Source organism: Choristoneura fumiferana, chromosome Z (assembly GCF_025370935.1).
Source record: "Choristoneura fumiferana chromosome Z, NRCan_CFum_1, whole genome shotgun sequence".
NCBI lineage: Eukaryota > Metazoa > Arthropoda > Insecta > Lepidoptera > Tortricidae > Choristoneura > Choristoneura fumiferana.
This window is the reverse complement of record NC_133472.1, coordinates 17942722-17959943: the sequence shown is the minus strand read 5'-3', so window position 1 is coordinate 17959943 and position 17222 is coordinate 17942722. Positions and strand designations below refer to the sequence as shown.

The 17222-nt window shown below is 40.1% G+C and overlaps 1 protein-coding gene across 1 annotated transcript; it reads left to right on the top strand.

Annotated features, from left to right (window-relative positions):
• The first annotated feature begins 716 nt into the window (after positions 1-716).
• Mcm7 (minichromosome maintenance 7) lies at positions 717-15738 on the top strand. Its single transcript, XM_074091180.1, has 16 exons — positions 717-885; positions 964-1067; positions 1146-1286; positions 3453-3580; positions 3690-3781; positions 5066-5292; positions 5779-5961; positions 7017-7201; positions 7304-7472; positions 9548-9700; positions 10191-10357; positions 11064-11230; positions 12103-12214; positions 12590-12688; positions 13800-13926; positions 15296-15738. The coding sequence occupies exons 1-16, from the start codon at positions 855-857 to the stop codon at positions 15374-15376; spliced, it is 2166 nt and encodes a 721-aa protein (XP_073947281.1). The 5' UTR covers positions 717-854; the 3' UTR covers positions 15377-15738.
• The last annotated feature ends 1484 nt before the right edge of the window (positions 15739-17222 follow it).

Sequence of the window (17222 nt, the reverse complement as noted above, 5' to 3'; positions counted from 1 at the left end):
CCTCTGACACTTACACTATTTAATACGAGAGCGAGAGAGACGGTACGACACGAACTTCGAGTTTCGAGCTTCGTAGTAGCCCTGCTGAGTGATAGGTGGACGACATGTTCGTGCAGCACGTGGCAAGCGGGGCGATGAGCGAATGATTGAATCATTGAATCTGTTGTTGTTTCTTTAAAAAAATATGGCTCTGTCCATCGGAGGACAATTTTGCCAGTGTCTAGTAGTTTTTGCCGTTGTACGGTAAAAAAATTCTAGAAAACGAAATATGAGAGGTGATGGTGGATGAACGATGACAGCGCGAATCGATCATTGAATCTGTTTGTTTTTGTTTTGATGTACGCCGCTCATGTCCCGCCACTGCGCTAAGCATTGACATCCGATATAACTTCCGTTTCAAAAGTAACGGAACTGGAACCGAAACGGATTTTGAATACCAAACGGAAGTTCCGACTTAACGGAAACGGAACCGGAGCTCCGTAACATCCCTGATTCAAAAACACTTTTTGCTTAAACTAGTAATCTCTAATAATTAATATGTATTAAGAATATAAAATCAAAAAATATTGATTTCAGTTAATTCAGGTTTAGTTTTTAAACAAATTGGCTTTTGTCCATCGGAGGCATCGGAGGACTATGAATGAAAGCAGAGATTAAAAACTAGCTGTATCGGCCACGTTCTTTTGTATTTCCTGGAGACAGTTCGTTTTCGCGCCATTTTGTGTAACTGTCAGTCAAGCAGCTAAGCTACTACTTTTACTAACAAAGTGTTACTTTACTGCGCGCTCCAGTCTAGTTTTGGCAAGATATTTTATAAAATCTTCTGTTAAATCACTGAAATTGATACCGCCAAAATGGCAATGCGAGACTACACAGCAGATAAAGGTATATATAACTTGTTCTTTTGTTTATCTGAGCATTGCCGCAATTTGATATAAACGTCTTGCCTTGCTATTGTTTCAGAGACGCTGAAGAATTTTTTCATAGATTTTTGTGAAACTGATGATGAGGGACATAAGCGCTTTAAATACGCAGACCAACTTACCAGTCTCGCTCACAGGGAGAAGGTAGTATCATAATGTTAAGAGGTTATGGTTTACAAAGTGGATCTTAACTAAACAATACTGATAAATTGGTTGATATAGGTTGCGTTCGTCGTCGAGTTGGATGACCTCCAGGAAACCAATGAAGAGCTGGCGGAGGCAGTGCGGCAGAACACGCGCCGGTACACCAACATGGTCTCTGATGTTGTCTATGAATTACTGCCTGACTACAAGCACAGAGAGGTAACCATTTACCCTCAACTGGTTTATTGTGTACAAAATGTTCACCTATCCAGTACAAAAATCCACAAAATCTGTATTATAATGAGCTCTATGTATAATAATATACTCAGCGGCACAACATTTGGCCCACTCTCCATACAAAATTACCTATTTCTGCATACATTTGAGGGCCAGATTTTTGGCCGCTCAGTATATGATCTATCATTGGTTTTGACATCGAGAGTTGTTTAATTCATTTGGTAAGGGTAAGTAATGAAAATTATTGTTTAGTCTGATTTCATAACCTTATGACACACATTAACACTAGTTAGTGTGTGGTGCAGCAGCAACAGAGAATGAGTTATGAGTAACAGTTATGGGTAGTAGTTAGGTGCAGTCCACTTAATGTTCAACATTTCTGCAGTTGCATGTATGTTATTATATTAAACTGGCTGTCAGCAAACTATGGCCTGCAATTGTTTTTTGTTACTTCAGGACTAGGAGTCCGTTATTTATAATCAATTTCAAATATTTTTGTATCAGAATGGGAATACTTTTAATCAGGTCCACTTGTCACCAAATAAGGATAAATATGAAGAGTGGGTTCTAGGGAAATCAAATATAGGGACAACTATATGAAGAGGAGGAGAGGGGGGAAAGAACATGTCTAGTCACCTTCTTTAAAAATTAAGCTTTTAATCTCAAAATATAGAACCCGCAAAGTACTTTATCATTGAATTAAATAATCTGAACACAAATAAAATATATTATTTTTACTTTTGAAGAAATGATAACCATAGTAATTGTTTGTGATGACTAACTTTCAAACCTCTATAACTCAAAAAGTTGCTTAGGTGACTAGACATGTTCTTTCCATGGACCCTTCATATGGTGATTTGGGTTTTTATGTATTTAGTAGTAACTTGTGCTATGGAATTGATAAGGAAGACTACAGTTGGCCAATGGAGTGCTTCTCAATAACAAGCATGGGTTGGGAATTGATTTATTTAATACAGTTGCTAAGCAATTTATGCTTGTCAAAATACATATCAAAGGTTGAAAGGAGAAATTAACTAAGCAACATTTTTGTGAAAATTATGAGACAGCTCAAACAACAGAGAAAAACTTACTGATTCCGATCATATATATAACTCACTATCTTAAAAAAATTACGCCTATTTTATTGATTTAATATTTAAATGATGATGAATTATGAATTAATCGATTTAAATCCAGGCTTTGGGTAAATTAATATTATAAATTATTGTCATTGTCCATTTTAAAGTTTTTTATTTATAAACAAACAAATAATATATACAATAATTAACAGAAATAAATAAAAATAGATCTAAAACCAACTGACTCTAATCCTAAAAATCAATATTTACAAATATCACCCAAGTTGTTGCTATTGGGCAGGTTGCCCATAAGGCTGGCTGCGTTTCCTCATTATATGGCAATGCCAATACGTTGACCGAGGAAAGAGCCAGCCCAATGGTCGCCAGTGGAACGGGCAAGCTTCTTTTTTAAAATTTAATGTGTTTTCGCTTGTCCGTATTATTATTATTTTACTTTAATTTTATTTATTTATTCTATGTTTGACACACTGTTAATATTAAATTTGATAATGTTACGTCTTAAACCTATTCTAATAATTAATTTAACTCTATAGTAAATATTTATAAAATTGCTGTGCCCTGCAGGGTTCATGTTCCTGGAGTTGCTAATTATTAAAGGACCTTTATATTATGTACAACTTGAAACACAATAAATGAATTATGAATTATATGAGGTTTCTATCACTGTCGCCTCATGAAGTCTGTAATATATAAATTTTTTGATCACATAATTATCTTCCATATTTTGCCACAATTTGGCCCTTGCCTGCCCTAAGGCTGTTGATCCTTGCTTTAGTCAGTTGAAAGTTACTAGTGACTATTACCACAGCTATTACTAACTGAACAATGTTGTGTCCTAATCCTAACAAGCTGGTTATTTTACTACAACATTAATTAATTGTTAAGGTAACCAGAAGCCCCTGGGTATTTGTGATCTATCTCCACTGAGGTATATTATGGATACTAACTGAATTTTCATATAATTTGTCAAAATATAATGATTGGTGTTTATGTACCCCAATTTCTGAAGCTTTTGAATCCATTTTTGATTCCATATTTCTGTCCACAGGTTACTGCTAAAGATGCACTTGATGTTTATATCGAACATCGCATAGTGCTAGAAGCAAGGAACCATAGAATTCCTGGAGAAATGAGGGACCCTAGGAACAGATACCCACCAGAGCTCATTAGGAGATTGTAAGGACCTTAAATTCAACTTAATATTGTCCATTTAAAAAAACATTGCAGGATAGTTGCTTAACTGTGGTGTAGGAGTTGTCATTTAAAACCATTGTAATTGTTTCAGTGAGGTGTACTTCAGAGACCTGTCAAGCTCCAAATCACTGCCAATTCGTGAAGTAAAGGCAGAACACATTGGCAAGCTCATGACAGTCAGAGGTAAGAGCCTTAATAAGGAAAAATATAAAGGTATTTTACACAGAATCAGCCTGGAAACATTGACAAACTGTAAATTTAATGCTTACGAGTTTGACAGTGTTGCAGTGTATTTAGATGTAAGGAATTAGGGCCACATTCAGAGCGCAAGTGTGGTTTTATATCACTCTTGTGGAAAATTGTTGTTCCCCATAATGTCTACCTACACCTTTAAATGGTTGCTGTTGAGCGATCTGCAGTATTCATTGCGAAATTGATGTTACAATACATGGACCACTCAAGCAGTTCGTTTGCAGTTATATACTTGTGTAGTCACCATGCAGTAGTTTCGTCGTGGGAATAACTGACCCATTATACACTCACTGCTTCCTCTATTTCTCCACGCCTCACGTACATCCTGCTGCTTACTCCAAATTATCCACTCGATAAACTACGACAACGGAGCAGTCGCGTTGCAGTCGACTCCAACTGCAACAGGATCCAAGAGCGGAAAAAGACACTGCAGTAAAAGAGAACAAAGTAGGTTAACTACGAACAAAAGTACATCGCGCGGCTTAAATGTGTGCGTGCCGGGTGGGGCCAGTACGCACGCACCCGCCGCACGCGCACACTGATAATTAAAGGAGGATTAAGTTTTCTTTTTTTTAGTCAAGGCTGCGCTGCCGTTGGTGCCGTACGTTTCGATTTTAGCTCGCTCGTCTTGCGCTCGCTTCGCGAGATGGTCACCTTTTACGTTCGCGTACTTCGAACTTACGAATTTTTTTGTATTTGGTATAGTTGTAAATTAGTAGTATATTAGTGTAGTGCGATAGTTTCGTGTAAGGACACATAAAAAATAATAGATTTCTACCTAGCTATAAACAATATAGTTATAGTATTATGTGTAGGAAACATGAGTAGTAGGTATGTACACAGCCGCCATCACCACTTCGGCGAATTTATAAATAATATTTTTAAATTTAGTATAATAATAATAATAATAGAGCGGCAAAGAATCTGGTTTATCTAGACACAGATATTAGACAATTTTAAGTTAACTTTCTTACTAAAATTATTTGCCGGTAGGTAATTAATTAATCTAAAATAGACATCGACAATCCTAACCGTCCGCGCCGGAGTAGGCAGTTAAGTCTCCTAAAGGGTCGAAGTGTGCATACTTGTTCTCTTTCACTATGGTATAGACGACATTCTTTGCCGGTGTATTAAGGCAGTTGCATGGCGGTACCGTTTCTATGATAGGAACGCAGAGCTTATACAATAGTAAATGTGACACACCTCGCATCGCAGGCATTGTGACGCGCTGCACGGACGTGAAGCCGCTGCTGGTGGTGGCGACGTACTCGTGCGGCGCGTGCGGCGCCGAGACGTACCAGCCGGTGCGCGGGCTGCAGTTCACGCCGCCGCCCGCCTGCGCCGCCGACGACTGCCGCCTCAACAACACCTCCGGCCAGCTGCACCTGCAGACGCGCGGCTCGCGCTTCCAGAAGTTCCAGGAGATCAAGATACAGGAACATGTTAGTTCCTCAATTTCTTACTATCTTTAAAATAACAAAAATCAAATAACGATTAATTTCACGACTAACAATCGATAGCTACAAGTAAATGTGAAAAAAGTTTCTTGCTCTTTACACTCAGCCAGTTTGGATGGATGGTCTGGAAGTCTATAAAATTCAATATTGCATATCTTGTTGCTTGACTTTATTTTTTGGCTAAATTGAGGTGGCCTGAAAAGGTCTTGCATGATGCCACGAAGTAGTTATGATTGACAAAAAAGAATAAGATGTGTGGGAATTTTACTGATTTAAATAGCGGCAGATATATAACAGATTACATATGTTCGGCAGAAATGTGGCGACGACGTAATCACAGCTCAGTTCTCAAGGATGTCCCTTTTGAATCATCCACTTAAATATAAATCCGTGTACAATATTTTTTAACCAGTAACATGGGAAGCCAAGTACAGGTGGCGGAGATGATAGCTGCGGTTGTTTGTTATGCAGTCGGAGCAGGTGCCGGTGGGGCACATCCCGCGGCAGCTGGCGGTGTACTGCCGCGGGGATACGACGCGGCGCGCGCAGCCCGGCGACCACGTGGCCGTCACAGGCGTCTTCCTGCCGCTGCTCGGCGGTGGCTTCCGCCAGATCGTGCAGGGCTTGCTCTCCGACACCTATCTCGAGGCACATGTACGTATTTCTTAAGCATTCACTACATTCATTATCATAAGCTGAGAGACGGCCACTGTTAAACAAAGGCCTTTTTTAATTGCTTTTATTTGACTTGCAATGTATGTATGTGTATGATATATGTGCAGGTCAAATTTTGCAAGTTAAATTTGACCCACTTCTAGTGGTGCAATTGTTTTTAAATTTGGCATATGTAAATCTGGTGACAACACAGTAATCTAGCATTGACTTCCTGTTAGTCTGGCCAGGATCGTCTCTGTAGGACGGAACCCGTCAATGGTTAATGGCATCGATTTGAAATCTGGTATTGACATGTTACTTGCTTGGATGACAATGCAAGTACAATCAATAATTTTTTATTTAACAAAAACTTATTTCCATATAAAACTGACTAGTTGTTCAATAACAGCCTATTCACGCTGATTTTAAGTACTCCTAAATTGCATTTATTCAGAAAGACAGACGACGGAAGTAAATTCCACTTCTTAGCTTAGCTCCTAAAATATGATTATTTGTCTTCTACTCATTAAGTAACATAGTACAGTTTTTTTTTCCAAAATCCTAGTTGTAGTACTTATTCTAATAAACTGGTCTATGTCTTCATTATTAAGCATTCTTTTCCTCCAGCCAGTGCGCATTTTTTTCCATTGAAGGATGTCGTTTGTTGTACGGCCACACTACTATTGCACCATGACAACGACATTATGCGCTATTTATTGCCCATTGTAGGGTAAATCGTGAGTTGGTCACATTTCAATAACTGGCCACCTTATACTAAAAATGAATTCTACTTATAGGCGACCAGAATTCATTTTTAGCATAAGGTGGCCAGTTATGGAGCGGTGCCAGTAATTGACGATTTACCCTATATAACGGCGTGATAATGTAGTTAGTAGGGCATCGTGTGGTCCCATTATCGTGGCATATAACATTATGTTGAGCAAGGCGGCAACATGGCAACGTGACTCAACAGCTCAGAAACACGTTGATTCAATAATGTTGCTCAAAAAATGTTTACCATGAATATCAGGCATAATGTTGTGTGCGTGTGTCAGGAGGTACGGTGCCTGAACGAGAGCGAAAGCAGCGCGGCGGCGGAGGCGCTGTCGGAGGCGGAGCTGGCGCAGCTGGCGGAGGAGGAGCTGTATGCGCGCATGGCGACCAGCCTCGCGCCCGAGATCTACGGCCTCGAGGACGTCAAGAAGGCGCTGCTGCTGCTGCTCGTCGGCGGCGTCGACAGGTGCGCGAACTACACCCACCGACTGTAGCCATTTAGATAAATAGTTAATAATATAAATAATAGCACTGTCTCTTTATGCTGAACGCGTTGTGTTGGTTGTAGACGCCCCAACGGCATGCGGATTCGCGGCAACATCAACATCTGCCTGATGGGCGACCCCGGCGTGGCCAAGTCACAGCTGCTGGCCTACATCCACCGTCTGGCGCCGCGCAGCCAGTACACCACGGGTCGCGGCTCCTCCGGTGTCGGCCTCACCGCAGCCGTCATGAAGGTAACCTCTCCTTCGTAAAATAATTACCTGGAATTCGTCCACTGTTTAATAAAGGCTTCCCACTTAAAACGCCACAATGAACGAGAACTTGCCAGCCGAATCCATCGGTTGCCGTTGTTATATTTAGTAAGTGGCCTGGCAACGCTGCGTGCTTCGATATCGAGAACCTTTCTCTCCCAACAGTTATCTGTTCTACAAGTGATGTGACCTGCCCATTGTCACTTCATTTTTAAATCTTTTTAAATTTCTTCGTTTTCTAAATATGTTCGTGATTCTAGTTCTTTGGTGAGTTTCCGTATTCCTTTCCTTTTCCTCTCTGCACTCCGAGCTTAGCTCTCTCGAAAGATTGTTGAGTGACTCTTGAGTTTTAAGTTTTGGTTTTGTCTGCGGACTTCCTGCTAGAAGACCAAACGTGGGGAAACACTATAGAGCTTTGGATGTTTATATATATATATATATATAAACATCATTATTTAGATAAATAATGATGTTTATATATGTCGCCTGGTACTAGCTTTTCTTAGTTTGAGATTAGGTCAATTGATGTCAATTATCTTAGGATTGGAGTCTGTACCAAAATCTGTTTTGTTGGGTACAGTCATTAAATTAAATTGTATGTACCTATCCGTATTGTGGCTGTCGCTAGTAATGAACTATGATCTCACCCTTTTCTGGTTTCTTATTTATTTATATAGTACTCCCATGCAACGACGCTACCATACGGCCAGATGTCTTGTTACTTGAAACAAAATTTAAATACATAAGTTTTATTTCTGCGTACCTAAGTTTTTTTACCATACTTGTCATTAAAAAAAACACAATTTGGTGGGAGTCGAGTTGTTACAACACGCCACGCCATCGATAATTGGCATTGCTCACTTTTTTTACTACAACTATTGTAGGGGGTATTTCAATAATAATAATAAAATCATTGATTGCCACAGAAAATAAGAGAGGACTACACAAATAAAAAACTAAAAACTTTAGCTTTACTACCAAGCCTCATGACATAATAATAAAAATAACTTTAAAAATACCTGCAGTTTAGTAGTTAACGCGATTTTCAGAATAAACTAATAATATTTTTTCTATATTTGGAACAGTTAAGCTAAGGCTTCTTTCTGTAAACATCCATTTCAACGAACTGAACGATCTTTCTACGTCGGCAGTTGTAATAGGAGTGAGTATAAAATAAATGACTTATCTCGTTCAATTTTAGAATATTATGTTTAAATGTATTTTTTTTTTTCAATAAATACTCATTAGGCAGAAACCTGCTAGAGTACATTCTGTTTTTTATGTCAATACCTACTCTTTGGCTAATGTCAAAAATGTATGTGACATTGGACAACTGCCTGCGACCTGCGGGGGTACTACGAAATTCGAAAATTTTAGTTCGTGTCGTTCCGTCCCTCTCACTCTCGCATTAAATAATATAAGCGTCAGCGGGACGGCAAAATACAAAGTTCGAATTTTGCAGTTCGTAATACGGGCCCTGCGTGACAGATAACATAGATAAACCTAGATACTTATGGATTTACTTTTCAGGTAAAGGGATTCATCCCTTAAAGAAAAATCCTAAGGTCAAACATATTTTTGCCTATATATTCGTAACTCTTAAGTATTTTTGAATCAGAATAGGACAAAATTGTTCAAGAACCCTATCCCTCGAAATGGTTTTCGAATCAGGGTACGGCAGAAGTACCGGTTTTGGCCACCTTAAGCCCGTTTTTGGCCAATTTACATTTGCAGTCATACATAAAAAGTATTAAAATAATATGTTAAGTGAGTTTTCAGAAGTTTATACTGAAACGAATAAAGTTTATAATGATTTATTACTATAAATTTATTTTAAACGTATATTTAAACAATAATTGGCCATAAATGGTACAGTGGCCACAAATGGTACTTCTGCCCTACATTGGTGAAATATGAACAATGCCAATTGATAACTCATCATATTAATAAGGTCCGTGTACAGATGGTGCCCTGAATGTTCTCGCGTGTAATAAAAGATGTCCACACAATTGTTTGTGAGGAGTTGTCTGATTGCGAGTTGGACTCGTTTGCGGCAGGACCCGTTCACGGGCGAGATGATGCTGGAGGGTGGCGCGCTGGTGCTGGCGGACCAGGGCGTGTGCTGCATCGACGAGTTCGACAAGATGGCCGACGCCGACCGGACCGCCATACACGAGGTCATGGAGCAGCAGACCATCAGCATCGCCAAGGTACACACAACACAATACTTATGTTCAAAATAGTAGATGGATGGTACAACGAGAGCATAAAACGAGCCATTTAACCTGAGACGGTACGGCGAGGATGAATAGACCCGTCGAGGGGTAAATGGGTTTTACACTCTGCTTTTTACTTCGATGGCGAGGAAATTAAATAGCTACAGTGGAAACAATTGTTCACTTACTAGGTACCTTTAATTTTTCATGCATTGCTACAAATGTATTATTTTTAGTTTTATTGATTTATTTAGATTGATTTTATTGATTTTTAGTTGTATGTTAATTACGAATAAGTATTAAAAAAAATAGAAACTTTTGTTTGTGGCAGTTGGCACCGGATTGTCTTAAAACCTTAAACGAGCGTCCATACTTCATACTTAGGATACGTGTGCTCGGTACAAGCTTGATCTCGACTCGCTAAAATGATACAAATATGGAGGCATTCGTATGTGAGAGATTGTTACACGCTATGGCTGTGCAGGCGGGCATCATGACGTGCCTGAATGCGCGCGTGTCGATCCTGGCGGCCGCCAACCCCGCGTACGGCCGCTACAACCCGAAGCGCTCCGTCGAGCAGAACATCCAGCTGCCCGCCGCGCTGCTCTCGCGCTTCGACCTGCTCTGGCTCATCCGGGACCAGCCCAACCGGTGCGTACCCACACATATTATACCCGACCCGAGGTACACTACACTTGGACATTGTCGACAAAGGTGCACAGTCTTACATGGCACGCATCGTACGTTTTAAAGGTCGTATTGTAAGTCGAAAATTGGCCATGTGACCATTCGGTAGATCATTGTGTCCAATTTTTGACTTATGCGGTATTGTTGTTTAAGGGACGATTTAGTATTCTTTGCTCTAGTATAGTATAGAACTCTGTCATCTGATACGCATCGTTCGATGTGTCGGAAATCCGACGATCGCCTCTCGAAGATGTAACTTTTCAGTTGCATGTCGATAACGACATTCATGTTGCCGACTAGTGGATCGCACGCAGTGGACGTGGCAGCCTGCGTACCCACCACTAATTGCTATTATGCATTCAGTATTCACGTTGTTCTAGATCATAGACAACACACAAGTTCCACTTGCCCGATCGCTACGAAAAGTGGCAACAGCAATTCGATAGCTGGTAGTTGAGTCAACACTCCTATTGTTGCGATTACAGTGGGCGTATTTATCACAAACACATCCGTTTATGGCAATTCTCCCGAAGCGTGTGATGAGGAACTATTGACGCTTACATTATAGCTAAGAATTCCTCCAATTCTGTAGTACAATTTAGCGGCCACACAAACGTTGTGTATGGAAAGTAGTGCAGAACCACTTTTGAACAAAGGATTTATGTTGCAGTGAGAAGGATCTGGAATTGGCGAAGCACATCGCGTACGTGCACCAGCACGGCGCGCAGCCGGCGGCCGCCACGCGCGCGCTGCCCATGCGCCTCGTGCGCCGCTACGTGGCGCTCACGCGGCGCAAGCAGCCCGCCGTGCCGCGCCACCTCGCCGACTACATCGTCTGTGAGTCGCCGCACACACGCCACATGCGATATGCCAAACGCCACACGCCACACGCCACACGAACACAACACTAACTCTACGATACATTGACAATACTGCTTCTGGAATATTTCAGACAAAGAGTACAACTGTATTCATTCTCAACCTCAACATCTCGCAGACTGCATTGTCAACACAAACTCTAAAATACGATAACGCCCGCTACTGCCTCTGATGTAGTTACTTCAAACACTACAATACTTCAACATCTCACAGACTGCATTGTCTGTCCGTCATCCTACGCCACACACTAAATATAAAAAAAAACACTTACTAACACAACATCATCGCTACAACTCAAACGCGCCATACGAGTACACTTCGAAATTCCTGTGTACGACACAATTTCTATGACAAATCCTGGAGCGATTAAAATATTTATTATTAAACTCGTAAGAAAACAAGTAAGCCTTTTAGTCTTAAACGCTAAAGTACGACATGGAAAAGTCAATATGTAATGTAAATTTAGTTAAATATCCTAAATAACTACTGTGGGAGCATGTGTATAATGATTGAGTGTACATGATCTGTTCAAAGCATTATTAAGAGATTTTACTGTGATTATCGTTGTAGAGCTTCCTTTAAAATTTACCTACTTGTTGTCGTAGCGCTGTCTATTTAACATCATTCGATGGACACTTTTGCATACACCAACACTGTCTTTCCTTAAAATCTACTCTCCATATTCGTAATTTTTTGTTTGTTTTATGTCATTTGGTATATTTTTTGATGAATTTTATTTGGCCAATCATTCATCAACTTTCGCCATCTCTATTTGAAATGTTTAAAGCAAAAGTCATTGTCAATTCTATTAAGTTAAGTCTATTCTGCAGCATCGTACGTGGAGCTGCGGCGCGAGGCGCGCAACGCGCGTGACGTCACATTTACGTCGGCCCGTAACCTGCTTGCCATACTTCGCCTCTCCACTGCTCTGGCTAGACTACGGTAATATTCACTTATTGAAAAAAATTTGGTGAAATACCCTGAAACCACGTTTAACTGAAAACTTCTGCTTCTGAAAACTTAAATGACTTTACTAATAATTTTCCCCCGACCTGCACCTGGGTTATCAGCAATTATTGTAATAAAAAGATATTTTTTGTCTTACAAGTATACAACTTTACTCACAAATGTGATGAAAAACATTGTATGTCGAACGAACGGTACTGGAATTACAAACATCGACTCATCAAAGACCTCAGTCTTCAACTTCGGGCTTCTAATAGACTCTCGTTCGTAATTCCTTATTTACCGTCCTTAAGGTGCAATGCACTATAAGTGAAATTAATTCTTAACTAAAACTTAATAATGTGTTGTCAGACTATCGGACGTAGTGGAAAAAGAAGATGTTTCGGAAGCCATCCGCCTGGTGGAAATGTCCAAGCAGTCTCTACAGCAAGTCGACGAAAACGTACAAAGGTGAGGCCGATTGAATTGGTTGAACACTACTTTTTATCACAAATGCGAGGAAAAAAAGAAAAACCGTTAGAAACGTATACACAATTTGTAACAGAGCGGAAGAAAATCTATCGCGCCAAACTGTCTTTTTTTTTTAATGGCCCGCACTCTTTGGCTTTGGCACATTCAGCTAGCACTGGCTAGCAGCATTATGCCAGCATAGAGGTTTGGAAGTAAGTATTACGCATCACAATCTCCTTGTTTACCAGTTCGTGAATACAAAGGAGCACCATTCGATTTTTAAATTTACTTACATCCCTAAAGAGTAAATCGAATAGCTTTACCCATAACAAAATTACAGGATGTTGAAAATAGCCTGAATGTCTTCGACAAAAGTATGGTACGGCTGTCCCTTTGTTTTTGTTTTGCTCGACTTGGCGGGGGGCACTGCCGTGCCCCCAGATTTACAACATGGATTTCAAGTTAAATGCTACCTACTATCAGAGTTAAGTGATGAAAAATCTGTTTTCTCAAAAATGTCCGTAAAAGTTGACATTGTTATTTACATATCAGAAGGTGAGGTGCATAGTTTATGGTCAGCGAAAACTTAAAAAGTTAAAATGATTGCAGGCGCGCTAGCTCGACAATAATGAATTAGCGCGCCTGCAATCAGTCACATTTTTTTTAAAGTTAAAAAGGCCATGGAAATATTGGCACAAGACGTATACAGCCAAGTCTAATGGCCGGTATCAGATATTTTGTTGGAACTCCGGACTTTTTCTATTGGGTCTGAAATAGCTTGTGGTGTTTTCGGTGGGAAAATACACCTGCAGTTTATTTTTATTTTTAATGAAAAAAGGCAGGGAAAGCATAAGAAAAAATATTGGAATAAAACTAAATTTTACAATATTTTTTGAGAAAATGTTTATTCTATTTTTAAATTATTCACCATTTTTGAGAAAAGCTTTATATTAGTCTCGGCTGGAATAGCAATTGCTGGCTTCGTATTAGTTAAACGGACTCGCAAGCTCGTCCGTTTAATACTCATACTCAGCCAGCAATTGCCTACTTCCAGGCCACGACAATAATCTACTATTACACCGTAGTGGTAATGATGTGTGCGTGTGCGCAGGGGCGTGAGCGCGACGGACCGCATCTTCGCGGCGGTGCGCGAGCTGGCGGGCTCGGGCGCCGGCGCCACCGTCAAGATCGCGGACGTCCTCGAGCGCTGCATCGATAAGGGCTTCAAGCCCGACCAGGTAACCTACACCACTTTCATTGTTAAGACCCGGATACACTACGAGACAAATTGGGCAAGATGCTGCAGGGCATGCCCGCAATAACGTGGAATGTACTCGAGACGAATGCTGCGTGCGCTCGCTACGTAAAATGTTGCGCCACTGTGCACCGTTGATCGCTGCTTTAGAATCATTACGCACTGGCGACTGCATGCGTATTATGCGATAGTTATGCTAAATGCTATTTTGGAGTCGTTCGACGGTACATTAGTGATTACTATCACTTGCGCGACTTAACCAGGTCATAAAATCACTTTGTTCGTTGTTTTATGTCTACGCTTGACCACGACCGCTGCAATGTGGCCGCAACTTCGAGGTAATAAAACAATTGTATTATGAAGTGAATCCCGGGAGCGGTAGTAGTTAAGAAAGATTATAACAAAAAAATTAACCGATGAGAAAAATCCATGAAAATATTTTTCTACAGGTTTTTTGTAGTTTGTTCAATTTTTTGTTACTTATAAAAAAAAACACGCTTTTTAGTGTAAGTAATCTAAGATACAATAGTTTAATATGAACTGCTCGTCACCTTTTACGAAAGATTGCTTTTTCCGATATGCAGAGACGTTCATTATTGAGGAGACCTAGTTCTTTACAAACCGTTTTACCATATGCGTTACGAGGAGTATAAATTGCTTAACAACTGTGTCAAAGTAATTAAAATTAACCCGTGAAATACTTTTTCTTGAGTAGTAACTCCGATGGTCAACTGTGGTCTTCATGATCAGTTACACTTCACCAAATAATGATTTTCAAGAGCAAATACACGAGTTATTACTAAATATATCAAAGGTGTCCCTACAACATTTGAAAGGTACCCTCGATTTCCTTAGATCCAATCGAGTACTGCCTTTTCGCAACGTAACGTTTGGCAACCTGTTTCATTTCGCAACTTTTCATTTCGCAAACTCTTAAACTGTAAATATTTCAGGATTTATTTCAGGGCCATCGGTTAGAACCCTTTAGGTTAGGTTAGGTTAGTTTTATAAAAATTCTGAAATATTTACAGTTTCAGAAATATTAAACAGTTGGGAAATGAAAAGTTGCGAAATGAAACAGGTTGCCAAACGTTATGCGCCGAAACATTAGTAAACCACATCACACACATCAGATCCTGATTTGGTGCTTATGGGAGTATGGGACCTAATTGAAGACATTCCTAAACGAACGCAAAAAAAAATCGAATCAGTGCATAAATGACGGATTTCAGAGGTAAAAAACATAAAAAAAATACATCCGAATTGATAACCTCCTCCTTTTTGAATTCGGTTAAAAATAGCAAAGTTTTCTAAGGATACGTTAGTAACGTTTGGTTGTGCGTCGCCCGCAGGTGGACGCCTGCATCGAGGAGTACGAGAGCCTGAACGTGTGGCAAGTCAACCAGGTGCGGACCAAGATCACCTTCATGTAAATGTCTCCGATACGCGTGGACGTGGTCGCGCGACGCGGACGCCGCACTATGCGAACTTGTCTCACCTGTAATAATAATTCACTTATTGCGACCATGTTGAACTAAAACCGTAAGTATTGGTGTTTATATGTTGCCAAAGTAGGTATAGAAAATTTGTGCTAAGTTTTGTACCAAGCATTTTCATCTTCTCGAGAGCTTTAAGTAATTCTCATTGACTGAAATGTAATGTAAATACCTAATCTTTTTCATATTGAATCTAATAGACTAGTAGTTTGATTTTTCTGATATGTATTTACAGACCACATTATTTGTATTTCTTGACCAAGATCACATTGTACCTACAGTAAATAAAGTTTGAAATAAAAAAAAGAGTTTTATTCACTATGATTTTTTGATATCTAAGATAAAAAAGTCCCTTACAGATGGACGTATTTTAAACAAAAACGTTCTAAAGCATTGTCATGTTATTCTTTGATTTCGTTTTTGTTACTGGCATCGCGGTTCTTGAGTTTTAAAACTGCATTTACGAAACAACTTTGAAGTTCACAATGAGCTTATCTGCGAAGGAAGATACCTGCACATATTTAGTTATGAGTAGGAACAAATCCACACCGCGCTGTCATCGCCATCACACAAATCTTTGAGTATAGGTAGTACCACGAGAGTTGAAGTGAATTATTACACACAGCTACATGAAGAACTGATTGCATAAAAGGAGAATGAATTAAATGAATGAGTGAATGTCAAAATCCCCCTGTCATTACATGACATGTTCTTGTGTGCGTGGTCACAACCACACCACAACTCTGGTGTATTTCGCTGGTTGGTAAAGTCAGCAACAAAGATATGAATACAACCCAAGTGTCAAAATGTGTCTACAGGACTTTATTGCCTAAACATTAAGGTTGTGTATACATATTTTTGGCACTTTGTATTCATATCTGTTGCTGACTGTACACAGTTATTAACATAAATGGCGGCGCAAGAAGACCCAGCCAGAGCCATCATCGCATTGTAAAGAACAATAAAGATTACCTACGACGAACCGTTTTTGTAAACCAATGTTTAAATTTATGTTATTTCGTGAACGTCCCACTGCCGGGCACAGGCCTCTTCTCAGAATAAGAGGGCTTGGGCCGTATTAATAACAGCAAGCCCCCAACCAGATGGACCGTCGTGTCACGGACCGTGACACAAAAAGAAATTGGGTCAAGGGCCGTGCCCGTGAACAGCATAGATGGCTTATACACTAAAGAAAAGAATACTCTCGCGGTGAAGAGGCTGCAGAGACAAGATCGCAAAAGTTCAAAGGTGAAGGGGGCGCCCCGCGCCGCCCGCCGTCCGTCCGCGAACACGCGGGATCCGTGGTCAGCATGATCACCACCAACGTAACCTCATTTCCAGTTAGGCTGCTCGTTACTGCCAGGCACTCACGTCAGGTGCCGTTTTTTTAACCCCGACGCAAAAAGAGGGGTGTTATAAGTTTGACTGCTATGTGTGTCTGTGTCTGTCTGTGGCACTGTAGCTCTTAAACAGGTGAACCGATTTGAATGCGGTCTTTTATTTGAAAGCAGGATTTCTAGCGATGGTTCTTAGACATGGTTCATTAAAATCAGTTTTGCCGTTTTTGAGATATTGAACTTTGAAGTGACCAAGTCGGGAGATTACCAATTTTTTTTTGGTTAGATTATAACCCCGATGCAAAAAGAGAGTTGTTATAAAATTAACAGAAATGTTCTGTCTGTCTGTCTGTGGCATCATAGCTCTCAAACGTATGGACCGATAGCAATGCGGATTTTTAACGTAAAATCGAGTTTCCTTGCGGTGGGTCTTAGCAACGTTTCAT

Excerpts from the sequence above, each read along its gene's own strand:
- Mcm7 (XM_074091180.1), top strand. The coding sequence starts at position 855 with ATGGCAATGCGAGACTACACAGCAGATAAAG. Across the intron at positions 5,962-7,016 it reads ACACCTATCTCGAGGCACAT|GAGGTACGGTGCCTGAACGA; the intron begins GTACGTATTTCT and ends TGCGTGTGTCAG. Across the intron at positions 7,473-9,547 it reads TCACCGCAGCCGTCATGAAG|GACCCGTTCACGGGCGAGAT; the intron begins GTAACCTCTCCT and ends CGTTTGCGGCAG.